General features: G+C 39.3%; 1 protein-coding gene across 1 annotated transcript in view; it reads right to left on the bottom strand.

Annotated features, from left to right (window-relative positions):
* Window positions 1–8,167: 8,167 nt before the first annotated feature.
* Window positions 8,168–12,860, bottom strand: part of zcchc2 (zinc finger, CCHC domain containing 2) — a 54,792-nt gene continuing 50,099 nt past the window's right edge. The window contains exon 14 of the mRNA XM_072560354.1: window positions 8,168–10,338. Coding sequence (XP_072416455.1) covers window positions 10,286–10,338 — 53 coding nt within the window. The 3' untranslated portion in view covers window positions 8,168–10,285. The remainder of the gene's footprint in view (window positions 10,339–12,860) is intronic.

Raw genomic sequence — 12,860 nt, 5'->3', positions numbered from 1 at the left:
TGGATGGTCTGCATTTAGCGGTGAGATTGGTCACCAAATCCTAATTGTATTCCTTTCCTCTTCCACTTGTCAATGAGGGTAACGATACTTTTCCTCATGGATTCGTACATCTAACCAGCCAGAAGCATGCTCACATATACCTCCAGCAGATCCCCCCAAAAAAGGATTATAAATCCCTTGTTCAAGACCATCAGATTTTGCAATCTCTTTGTTAATTCTGATCCCTGGTAGCAGAAGGTAGTGTCAGAAACCTCAACTACACAACAAAATAGACAGCTAGAAACACATTCTTGGAAGTCTAAATATTTCTTCTATATCCACAAATAGAATCTGTAGTTCTGAACATTTGCTGCTATTTGAGATAATGGTTTATTTTCCCAAATACATATTTAATGCTTGGTTCATTAATTCAACTTTACTTTCTCAATTGCCTTATTTAAAACAAAACATGCAAAAAGCAATTGTGTGAAGATCAAAAATTTGTTTAGAAGATCATGAAGGTATTCATTTGAAAGTTCCTCATTGGCATAATTTATTTCCGCATTTAAACTCTGAAGTATGCAGAAAATCACATCTCTAGAAGTAGCACACCAAGTAAAACGTCCCATAAACATATATACTTCTACTTTGAAAAAGCACTTAATGAACTTCTTCACTAGCAGCTACTTTATCGGCTTAAAGCACAAATGATTCATAGTAAAATTTGAATGAGAGTGTAGGTGTGGGATAAGATGTAATGATTACTTGGAGAGAGAGCTTTTGTTGCATTGTAGTTAACTGGTGAGTGGCGTGCCTGAATCACCAATACACCAACCTAGTTCTGATGAGTGCAAGATGAAGCTCAGTCATGAAGGGCTTAAGAATACAGGGTGTTAAAGGAGAGTGCAAAACATTAAAGCTGCCAATACTCCTACAAGAGGGAATATAAAAATTACTACATCTATACATTTCAGTCTGTAAAATATCATTGGGTCAGTTAGAAAGAGAACATCACCATCTGCATAAAGGGTGATCTTATGCCCTGTGGGGCAATTATATTGGGGTCCCTCTGGATAGTCTCTGCCAATGGCTCAATCACCAAGGTAAACAGTAACGGTGAAAGGGGGCACCGTTGTCAGCTGCCTCTACCAATGCTAAAATTGTCAGACCATATACCATTAGTGAGAACCACCGCTTTAGGGTCCACATATAACACTGCCACCCACCTGGCAAAGAACCCTCCAAGACCAAACAGTTCCAGGACATGGAAGAGGTACAGATACTCAACCTGGTCAAAACACTTTCTCTGCATCCAAGGAGGTTACCAAGCCAAGGAATCAACCTGTTCTGGCATACCTGAACCATATTTAGTACTCCATTATTAAAGACTTGCGGCCCTAATAAAAAAAACTTGCCTGGTCCTCCTTTATGACGAAGGACAAAACCTTCCCCAAACTCAACACTAGCATTTGACTAAATATTAAAGTCCACGCTGAAAAACGATATGGGCCTGTATGAAGTACAATCCTCTGGGGCTTTCCCCTTCTTGAGAATAAAAGAAATATTTGCTTTTCTCAGAGGATGGGAGGCAATCCTGGCTGTACGAGTATTATAGATATCCAACATTGGCCCAGCCAGCACGTTCACAAACCTCACTGAAATCTGTCTGGGCCAGACGGTTTACCACACTGGAGCTGCCTCACCACAGAATTCAAAAAGGCCGATGGGGCAAAAAAAACATATCAATCCTAGTATACCAATTATGGGGGTTAGAGAAAAAGGTGAAATCTCTACCCTCAGGATGAAGACATCTCCACACATTCACCAACCCCAGCTCCCAGCTACCTGACAATTTTAGCATTGGTAGAGGCAGCTGACAACGGTGCGCCCTTTCACAGTTACTGTTTACCTTGGTGATTGAGCCATTGGCAGAGACCATTCAGAGGGACCCCAATATAATTGCCTAGTGGGGGGGGGGTGCAACATATATTCAAATTTCCATACTCCTCTCCATGCATTAAAGCTTTAAAAATCATAAACCACCCATATTTATCCTTAATTTGGTCTAACAGCTGAAATGGGAGATTCTTCTGGATGAGTATAGTAACTCCTCTACTTTTTGAATTAAAGGATGAGAAAAACAGCCGGCCAAACCCTCCCTGCTGTAACTTCAAGTGCTCCTTATCAGTTAGATGTGTTTTGTGCAGCAAGGCTACATCGAACCTTTTTAGGTTTGAAAGCAGCTTTTCTCTCAATTGGTGAATGACTCCCCTGAACATTTCAGGTGCACCATTTAAACGAACAATGAGCCATAGCGGTCCAAAACAGGCTGTCACCCCCTAAAACCAGGTAAACCAGGCAAAATACAGAAAAAACAGAAAGAATACTATTGTCCATATTATTTGAGCCAGCCAGTCTATTTTAAAAAAAGGTGTGCAGGAACTCCTTTGCCTTTTCCAGCGAATCAAAATTGAACACAGACACTCCATGGCTGAAACTTAAAATTGCCGGATATTTTACAGAGTACTGAATAATCAAGTCCCTCAGCTTCCTTTTATGGATTGCGGCCGCAAGAAAAGTCTTGGAAAAACATAACTCATGACCCTTTTTACATAAGGGCCTGTGGATCTTTCCCCAGCGCTCTAGAAGCTTCTAGCACCATTTGGTTATCTCTGTAGTGCTGGAATCACACTAGGACACTGGTCCAATCTGGGCCTGTGCACTGCGACCCGGTGGGCCCACACGACCCACACGCAGCCCAACCCAACTTCCAGCTTCAAACACTGTGGAGCTATTGCTCCAAGAAGCTGATAAGTTGGCCTCCCTCTTCCCATTCCGGCAGCCTGATCAGGCGGATGTGCTTCCAACGGCCTTGATTGGAGGTTGTCGACCTGCTCTACAAAAGGCCCATACCTGCCATTCCAGGGCCTGGACCCAATTCACTGAGGATTCAGCCACCTTTTAGGAAGCCGTGGTCCACTGCTCCACTTCTATGATACGCTACCCGAGACACTGGATCTTCCAGTCATGCTTCTGCAGCATGGCAGAGATCAGTTTCCGCCTGGTCCGGGTCTCCTCCATTGCTGAATCGATCTTCTCTCGGAGTTTCGTGAACTTAGAGACCAGGCTGCTCCCTAGGTAAGTCCCCAGGGGCGATTGCAGAAGCGAACACCACAGCCGTGGACGTGTCCGTTGCTGCAGGGGAGTGCCCTGCTGGTTGCGATCTTGTGCTCCTCTTCCCTTAGAGATTTTCCTTACCTCACTTAAACTGACATACAGCATCCTGGAGATCAAAAACTACTGATTTTTACCACAATGGGTAGGAAAGGGAGGGTAAATGCACCACTTTGTCTGGGTTCTGGTGCAGAGCAGACTAATTGGATTGCCATCTTGGATCTCCATAACAAGAGGTCACTCTTTCAAGGTGAGAGGTGGAAAGTTTAAAGGGGATACACGTGGCAAGTACTTCACCTAGAAGGTGGTGGGCGTTTGGAACGCATTGCCAGCAGAGGCGGTAGAGGCAGGCACGGTAGATTCATTTAAGATGTGTCTGGACAGATGCATGAGTAGGTGGGGAGCAGAGGGATACAGATGCTTAGGAATTGGGTGATAGGTTTAGACAGTACATTTGGATTGGCTCAGGCTTGGAGGGCCGAAGGGCCTGTTCCTGGGTTGTAAATTTTCTTTGTTCTTTGATTTATAAAAGGCTCCCTCATCAAATGAAGTGGAAGTGGTCATCTAGTCCTTCCAACTTAAATAGTTTTGGTTGATGTGTACCGGTCTTTACCCATTTTTTTCCCATACCGTTTGATTCTCTTATCTATTCACCTTAAACTTGAAAGTTTTATTGGACTTTGAATTCACAACACAGAGGGATGGTGGTAGTAAATTCCAAATTTTTGAAGTTTTATATTTAAATTCTAGACTCCATCGCCTGGAGATTCTGTTGTTGTCCTGGATTCCTCAATGAAACAGAACAACTTCTCCATCAACTCTCTCTATCCAAATAGATATCTCAACTCAGATTATCCATCTGCTATATGAAACCCAGAGAATACAACCCATGCCCAACACAGAATACAATAGTCCTGATGGAGGGTAATTGAAGGTAAGCAATAAAATGTCAGGGACACCTAAAGAAGGATTTTACATGAAGGATTAATTTGAATTTAGAAATTACTTTTTTAATATAAAGGCCAAAAGAATGAAAGCTCATTATACTTTTAGTATTTAAAGCTTTGTACATTTAAAATAATTCACTGTTAAGAGACAACACCTCTCTTCCTTGGAGGCGTATAGCTCAGATTTTAATTTTACCCTCAACATGGCAGTTTGATTTGATGTCTGGGGGACTTGCGTCCATCCACCAACGGCTACACTGAACTAACAATAAACTAATCACTGCTACAATCCTCCAAAACAATACCAAATCAAAGGATTTGAGATACCAGTCTTGTGAAAACCAAAACATGTAGGAACTCAGTTGATATAAATCAGATCAAAGTAGACTGAACTCACCCATCAAGTACCTTTAGTTACAAACAGAAGTTGCTGGAAAAGCTCAGCAGGTCTGACAGCATCTAAGAGAAATCAAAGTTATCCTAGAGTCGTGAACTTTGGTCTGAAGCAGGGTCATTGGCCCTGAACATTAACTTTGATTTATCCTCACAGATGCTGCCAAATCTGCTGAGCTTGTTGAACAACTTCTGTTTGAGTTTGATTTATAGCATCCACAATTCTTTTCGTTTTTACTTAAGTATTGATAGTGTCTTTACCAAAGCATCCAATACCAAAGCATCCAACCGCAAGGTCTTCACGCACCTGAAACTTTACTCATCTTTCACGTGCATTGGAGCTCTTCTGTTCTCACTCTTAGCAGAAGCATGTCTTTATTCCGTTGCCTCCCTATAAGAATTAGTGTTCTTCTTCACTGAGCACGGATTCCCATGTGCCTTCCCTTACACAGTCCAGTTTCGTACATTTCTTCTCACCTTTCCAAGCATCACTAGTTCCTGGAGTGAAGGCATTCTCGTACAGAAACACTCAGCTTGTGTAGTTGAATCTTTAGTCGCACTCTCAAAGTATATTCTCTCTCAGGCAGTGAAAACAAAATGACAGGGCACCACGTGGAGTCTGAAGGCCCTACACAAATTTTAAATTAGTATTTGTTAGGATCGGGGGCATAAAACCAAACTTTGAAAGGAGAATTAAAGAAAAACCTTTTTATAAAAAACAATATACAAGTGTAATAAGGCATTGCTGGTCTTGTACGCCAACCACCATAAAAAGATTTTTCATAATTTCTTACTGTACCAGATGGATATTATTCAGGGTGTCCTTTTACATGAATCTTTAACATTACAAAGCAAATCCTATAGAACATTTTACAGATTCTAAATGCCCGAAAGCATTTTGTTTTGCATTAGAGACCTGTCCTTTTGAGAAGCCCAGGAATTTAGTCATGTATCTTTCACAGGGACATCACTGTTGAATCCCAAATTGCAAACATCTGTTCTTACAATTTTAAGCATTTCAAAATTTGCTTGCACGGAACTTGGAGAGTATTTGTGAAAATGTATTTGCATCATTTCCTACCTGAAGATTGCCAAAAGAATTTACAAGAACGATACCAGAACTGTATGATTAGCCAGGCAAGGATAAACAGGGTGCATTTCTTTCCTCAAAGAGAAAGCCGAGAGCTCATCCAAAATGGTCTTCAAAACAAATAATGGAACAAAATAGGTTTTTAAACTTAAAGGGTATAACTTGAGGTCGGCAACATTGAATAGTCACCAAGGGATTAAAAAGGGTCATAAGAAAATTCTGCAGATGGAATGGTGAGAATATGGAACTCTACCAAGTAATGAGAGATTGAGGTGAATGATACTGATGCTTTTTAAGAGGAAGACAGCCAAGTTCATGAGGAAGGGAATGTTCGTGCACATTGTTAACAAAGGAAGGATGGGAGAAGGCTTAAACACATGATAAATGCCATGGACTGTTGGGGGCTAAATAGTCCATTTCATAGAATCCCTACAGTATGGAAACAGGTCATTTGGCCCAATAAGTCCACACTGACCCTCAGAAAAGTAATCCACCCAGATCATTCCCCTACCCTATATTTACCCTTGAATAATGCATCTAACCTACATATCCCTGAACACTGGGCAATTTAGCACGACCAATTCACCTACCTGCACATCTTTAGATTGTGGGAGGAAACCCACGCAGACACGGAGAGAATGTGCAAACTCCGCACAGTGCTACATATTCAATACAAGTATATTTTATGTAATCAGTAAAACCTTTATTCTTAGAATTGCAACAACAATTCAGTTAGCTTTTCCTTTAGTCTTAACTTTTTGACGTGGGATGGGACAGAAAAGAATGATAGTCTTTAAGAAATGAAACAAAACAAAGACGAGACAAGGCAGCTACGATTCCACCTTTACAATTCTGCCAAAGATATTCACTGCTCGCTACTACCATATAACTGTACCTCTTTGTGATTGCATAACCTCTGATCCATTAAGCCACACCATGGGAAAACAAACCTCGTACAGGTCCAGCTTATACAAATATCCTAACTGCCTCATTGTCCAGGGATCAATCATGGAACACTTGGCACTGTGAATTATTTCTAAGTCTGTCCAGTAGCCACATGCATGTTCATACCAGCTCTACATTCAAACTGTGAACTTTGACTTATTATGGAAGAACAGGGAAGCCAATTGTTTGTCAATTGTGACTGTCAGTGATCACATTCGTGGCAGCAAATTAACAAACAGTTTGTACCTAATTGGCACATTTTGTAGCCGTAAAACAGTAAATCACAGTTGAAGAAAAGTGCATTGGCCACATTATCTGGCAGCTGAAAATAATTGACAATGTCTGCCAATAAAATGAATCAAGCCTTTACAACTTTTATAAAGTGCACCATGCAAAGCTATTCAACATGAAAATCCAACTGGGAAAAGAGATTCCTGCATTAAACAAATGTTTTCCCACTTATCAATGTGCCAGATTGTATTAGGTCATGGGATTGGACATAACAGCAAACATCTGCATACGGGATTAAGATCAGTTTGGTCAAAAATAGAAGTGACGTGTTAACCAACAGTCATGCTGCTAACAAGACAAAGTGATTTCGAAGACACTAAATTATAGTTATCTGACTACTTAGCAGAGCCAAATCATTTGCCATCTAACTTTAGCAGTTTTTAATTTTGGCAAGTTGCTGCATCTTGCTAATATACCCTACTCCCAACTTTCGTCCTATATCCTTTGATCCCTTTAGTGTTAAGTACTACACCCAACTTTTTTTTTGGTTTGAAATTACACAATGTTTTGGCCTTGACTGCTTTCTATGGTCCAAATTTCATAGGCTTACCACACTCTCGTGAAGACATTTTGCATCTCAGTCCTAAATGGTTCACTCTGTATGGTTCAGACTGCAACCCCTGGTACTGAACTCCACTGTTACCAGGACTATCCTTCCTGCTAGGATTTTATAGGTCTCAGATTTCAGTCTCAATGGCCAGATTAGTCAAGATAGCATCACCATTCACGAAGGCAAACTCTTCACTTTCTGGTGGATCTTAGCACACCAGTAAGATGCAAATTTGAAAAACAGGGTGGTCACTAAATTAATTGCTCATCACCCCAGGCTCAGTAGTTAGTGGTGCAGTTAAATAGCAAACACAAACAATGGGCCTCAAAAGTGAAGCAGATAGTATTCCCTAAACAATTATGGCTACTAATTGAGGGGTACGGGGACCAAGAAAGTGACAAAAGTTAAAAGACATCAGTATGATCTCACCATGGAAACAAGCGTTCTGATCAAAATATTGATGTTATGGAAAAGAATTCCGTATGTGCAAAACAGATTTTACTTTTTTTTAAAAAAAGACTGTAGTCTAGTCATTGTTCTATCACAGCAACTGTACATGAATGCGAAAGATGGGCCTAGCCCCTGAAGCCATTTCTGCTGCCGACTGATAACCACATTTCAATTAGCAAAGCTACCATTTGGGCAAAGTATAGCTACAAAGGTTGGGATTCAAACACTATTCCTCTCGTGTAGACCACCATTTTCTTAATGAATTACTGTAAATGATAATAGCAAAACAAATCTGGTTCTTGGATCTGTGAACGTAAGAACAGTGTTTAAATTAAGAGGAAACTGTAATAAAAGATTTGTATAATTTTTATTGCTGTTAATTCAGGGAAAAAAGTTGCATAAAATCCAAAAATTTGTTCTAGAAATATAAGTGACCTTTCCAGTACATAACATTTTGAATATCAAAGAATACAGTAAACATATGAATGAACTGAAGGTAGCAGCATACCTCCTATATACAGTACAGTTTTTAAACCATAAAATTAGTTTCAATATAGCCAAGTTATTTACAACATATCGTCTTACAAGTTCACGTGGCTTACCTTTTTTTTAAATCTATTATAGAATTCAACAGCACTGTTGCAGCAAGATAATGGTTTTGTTTTCAATTGGTCATCCAAAGTTAGTAAAACACATTTAAGGAAAATAAATGCCACATGTCATCCTCTAGCGATCTAGAAACAATTATTAACTGATTCACACGAGTGGCATTAAAGGCTCAAATGTCAACTGGTTATTTCTTACATGCAAGTAGTTTGGGTCAAAGCAGCTTGACTAAAGTATGGACAGATCAAGTCAACTGCAATTTTTCTTTCCCTTAAAAAAATACTCTGATGACAGCTTTTTGTTGACATGGGCCTTAAAGACAAGACAAAGGCTCCTTAAGAGCCTACAGACAAAAAGCACATTCAACTCCTATGACACTCACTCATTTTCAAGTCAACATACATCAATCCACTCAAAAAAAAAGAGTAAGACTCTATACATTTACAAAAAGCAGACTGCTGCATGCCAATATCACAACTCCATATATTCCCATTAATGTTAAGGAATGTCAACTGTCAAGCTTGGACAGCACTAATTCAAACTGTTGCTGTAAGATGTAGCAACCCTCAAAACTGCCATCATCTTGCAAATCACCTCAGTGCACTTAAACAAACCTGGAAGCAGAATAGTGCATACTGGCTTTTACCTCTCTTCCTAAAAAAAGCAGCAATAATTACTGACAAGCTGACATGATTAATACCATTTACAAATATCAAGCATCCATCTTCACATTATAGTAGTGGTAAATGCAAGTGAAATGGTGAAATCACTACCACGTCAAATCTGCAGAGATCACACCACGCTATAATAAATATCTAACAGTGGTTTTTGTTTTTCATCATGGAGCAGTGTAACTTTTGTTCAGAGCTAGGAGTAAAATAAAATTTGTTTTACATTCTAAAATCCAAGTAAACACCATCTCCCCACTAGCAATCTCAGCTTAGAGCCTTTTTTTTAAAAAAAGAAAATCAAGTAACACCCGATGCACACTTATGGTACAGTATAAAGACGGGATTCACAAAATGGTTCTGGGTATTCAATGGTTTGATCTAAAGAAATTTAAAAACACATTCACACTTCTGACAAATTTAAAGAGTCATCATAAATATCAAAAAGTAAAGATAATCAGCTATTCAAAAAATGCTTTCAATTTTTTTTTAAAGCCTAAAAATCTAAACAGGCAGTATTCTGAAAATTGTGTTTCCTGTTATTTTTATCTGGATTAATACAGGCACTCAAAAGCTTTTCTTCAAAAAACAATAAAAAACGTTACCCATATCAATCTGCATTTTTACTCTTACCCACTATTCCAAACAGAAGTATTTAAATTCATGCATCTACCTTTTGAAAGCAGAGTGGTTTCTACATCAACTAAAACTAAAAAAACACAACAGAAAAAAGGGAGAGACTTGTAATTTGAAGACAATTTGACGCAGACAGAAGATGTACCATGATGCAAGATGTGACCTGGCATTTTAACCGGCAGCAGTCTGCTCATTCCAGCCCAGTGTCTTTGTCGGACAAGTCAGTTCTCAAACACTGCCATAAAATATAACAGTGAACATTGCACGTGCCTCTTGGTATAATACATTCATCAGTGCAAATAGAGAGGTCAATATTATATATTTCTAGGTCGACTGCTCTGTTTGCTTCATGAACACCGCAGCCAAAATAGGTCAAAATATGTCCATACACTGAAAAAAATGCCACAAGTTCAAGACAACCCAGGCTTCAGTGACCATGTGCTAATTCCAATCTAATGGAGAAACCATTTGTGCTGGACTAACAGAGCATCAAGTGTGTTGTTCGGGTCACACCTATATATTCAGGCTCATTTCTAAGTTGATATAACCCTTTAGCTTAGTCAGCTGAATCCAAATCATGAGATGGCGCAAACTTTAATTTGAAGGCACCTGAAAGTGAGAAGAAAATTAATTTTATTAAAAAGCCCACTGCAGTATTTCAAAACATTACAAGATCGCTGTAAAAGACACGTTTACTTCATGGAGAGAATTTTCACTGTCAATTATGTTTTGGTGTAGTTTACACATTATATTGCAATAAGGTAGAAGACCACAAAAGACTACTTTGGCCAAATGCAGTGCAGATCCTGCCAAAGGATCGTTTTGATAGAAGACGTCACCGTTTGGAAGTTGAAAACAAAAGGGGTTAAATAGGATTCTTTCATGCTGAGAGAAAAAAAAAATCCTTTTTGAAAATCACTTTGGCCTGGTCAAAGTACAGAAGAGTCTTGCGATAATTTTAATCCCACCTACAGGAATTTTTAAAAATTGTATTTCTGAAATATTTAAGACATGAGGGGCATTTTTTTTTAAAATAACAGTTGCTCATGTGCCATAGGAAATGGCACATACAGGTACATTTACAACTTTTGAAAGACATTTAGATAAGTTCAAGAATTGGAAAGGTTTGGAGGGGTATGGGCTAAATGCAGGTAAGTGGGACTAGTTTGGTTTTGGAAAGTGGTTGGCACACACTAGTTGGACCAAAGGGTCTGTTTCATGCTGTATGACTACAACTGGTCCAAGTCTCCATTGTGCAATCATTGTTAAGTTTCATGGGGAAGACTGCAAGAGGACTTAAATAAAAATCTTATACTACTGAAATCTAAAAGAAATCTAGAAGCATATTTAGAAAGAAGGATGAATCACCAGAATCAGCTGCAAGTTCAACACTGCTTTCATTCTACTATTTAAAAACTTATTCTTGAGCAGTGATGAGGAGTGATGGCATTTAGAAACAAAAAAAAAGAGTTGCTTCTGCTTGTCATTGTGATCCAGTTAGTAGCACACAGATGTTTTCAAGTACACAGAGACACAGAGACACAGAGACACAGAGACACAGAGACACAGAGACACAGAGACACAGAGACACAGAGACACAGAGACACAGAGACACAGAGACACAGAGACACAGAGACACAGAGACACAGAGACACAGAGACACAGAGACACAGAGACACAGAGACACAGAGACACAGAGACACAGAGACACAGAGACACAGAGACACAGAGACACAGAGACACAGAGACACAGAGACACAGAGACACAGAGACCATAAAACAAACATGACAGTAATCAGAAAGCATTGGCTCTGTGAACTTTAAAACACAATTTATAAGAGGTGAAGTCCAAGACAGGCAAGGACTTAACTTCTGTGGTCCAAAGAGTAAGTTACCTACAGGACAGGGCTGCTGAGCCGTGATAAGCTAGTCAGTTGGTAGATTAAAGTTTCATTTATAAGCTGATCTGAATACTTTGAGAAAGATAACTCATTTCCATTTGTTTTCTCATTATTATGCCTTGAACTCTAAAGGAGTTAAAATTTAACTTTTGTACAGCCATTCATGTGCCTAGCAATCCCAAACAGAAATGGTTCTGTACAATCACTAGCTCCTTCATCCCTAAACTGTAAGGGAATGTTTGAATGTTGAACCCACAGATAAAAAAATTGTTTTACTTCTGTATTAAACTCGAGCGGGTATGTGTTTTTGCAATAAGTGTGCACGCTGCTCCATTTGTCACTTGAACTTTAAATGTATCACTTCATAAAGATAGTGGAGATGAGGGAAGACTCACATTACTTCCCTCCCATTGTATTTGTAATGATCTACAGTTTGTGCCTCTCACACAACTCAGATGGTCATTTCTGCATTACTTACAAACATAGGCACCAGTATCCTTATACCAAAATACTGAAGTTATCAGTCAAGAGTTTTCACCAACATCTTTTCATACTACAAATAAAGGTGGTACAATTCTAACTGGACTCCTGCAGTGGAGCCTGGCAACAAATAATGTGATAAGCCACATGGAACACATCTTACTCACAAAACTACTGGGAACTTGCTTAGAGTTTTTTTTAAAGTGAATGCTCCCACATGTAAATCAAGGCCTCCGGAATCAATGCTGTTCTCTCCCAGCATCACTCGGTATTTCTCCAGTATGCTGGTGATCAGAACTGAAAGTAGCATTCTTGGTTGCTGCTAGACTTTACAGTGTCAGTGAGACAGAGTTGCGCTTGATTAGCCTGGGGAGTAATTTTGCTACTTACTGCTCGATCATCTTCATGATTCTTTCAATCTGTCCCCTTCTCAGTGCAAAGGGACACAATTAGCTCCAACCATCTCTGAACAAGTGCCCATGACTGTCTTTCAGTTAATAATAAATTTGATCAAATTAGTTTACAAATCACTATTCTAGCCAGAGACACAATATGACAAATTCCAGCAATGCCATCAGTATAGAGAAGAGGAAAATGGAAGTAATTTTGAAAGCTTAAAAAAAGCTAATGTTGAAAATACCACGGAGGTTTCAGATGCACCTCCAGCCTGGGCGTTCAATGCATTGAACAAAAGCAATAGGAACAAGTTCAAAGATATCTTATCTTCCCTTTTCAAATCAATGCACTGAA

This window comes from Chiloscyllium punctatum, chromosome 41 (assembly GCF_047496795.1).
Source record: "Chiloscyllium punctatum isolate Juve2018m chromosome 41, sChiPun1.3, whole genome shotgun sequence".
Taxonomy (NCBI): Eukaryota; Metazoa; Chordata; class Chondrichthyes; order Orectolobiformes; family Hemiscylliidae; genus Chiloscyllium; species Chiloscyllium punctatum.
This window is presented reverse-complemented; position numbering and strand designations above follow the sequence as displayed.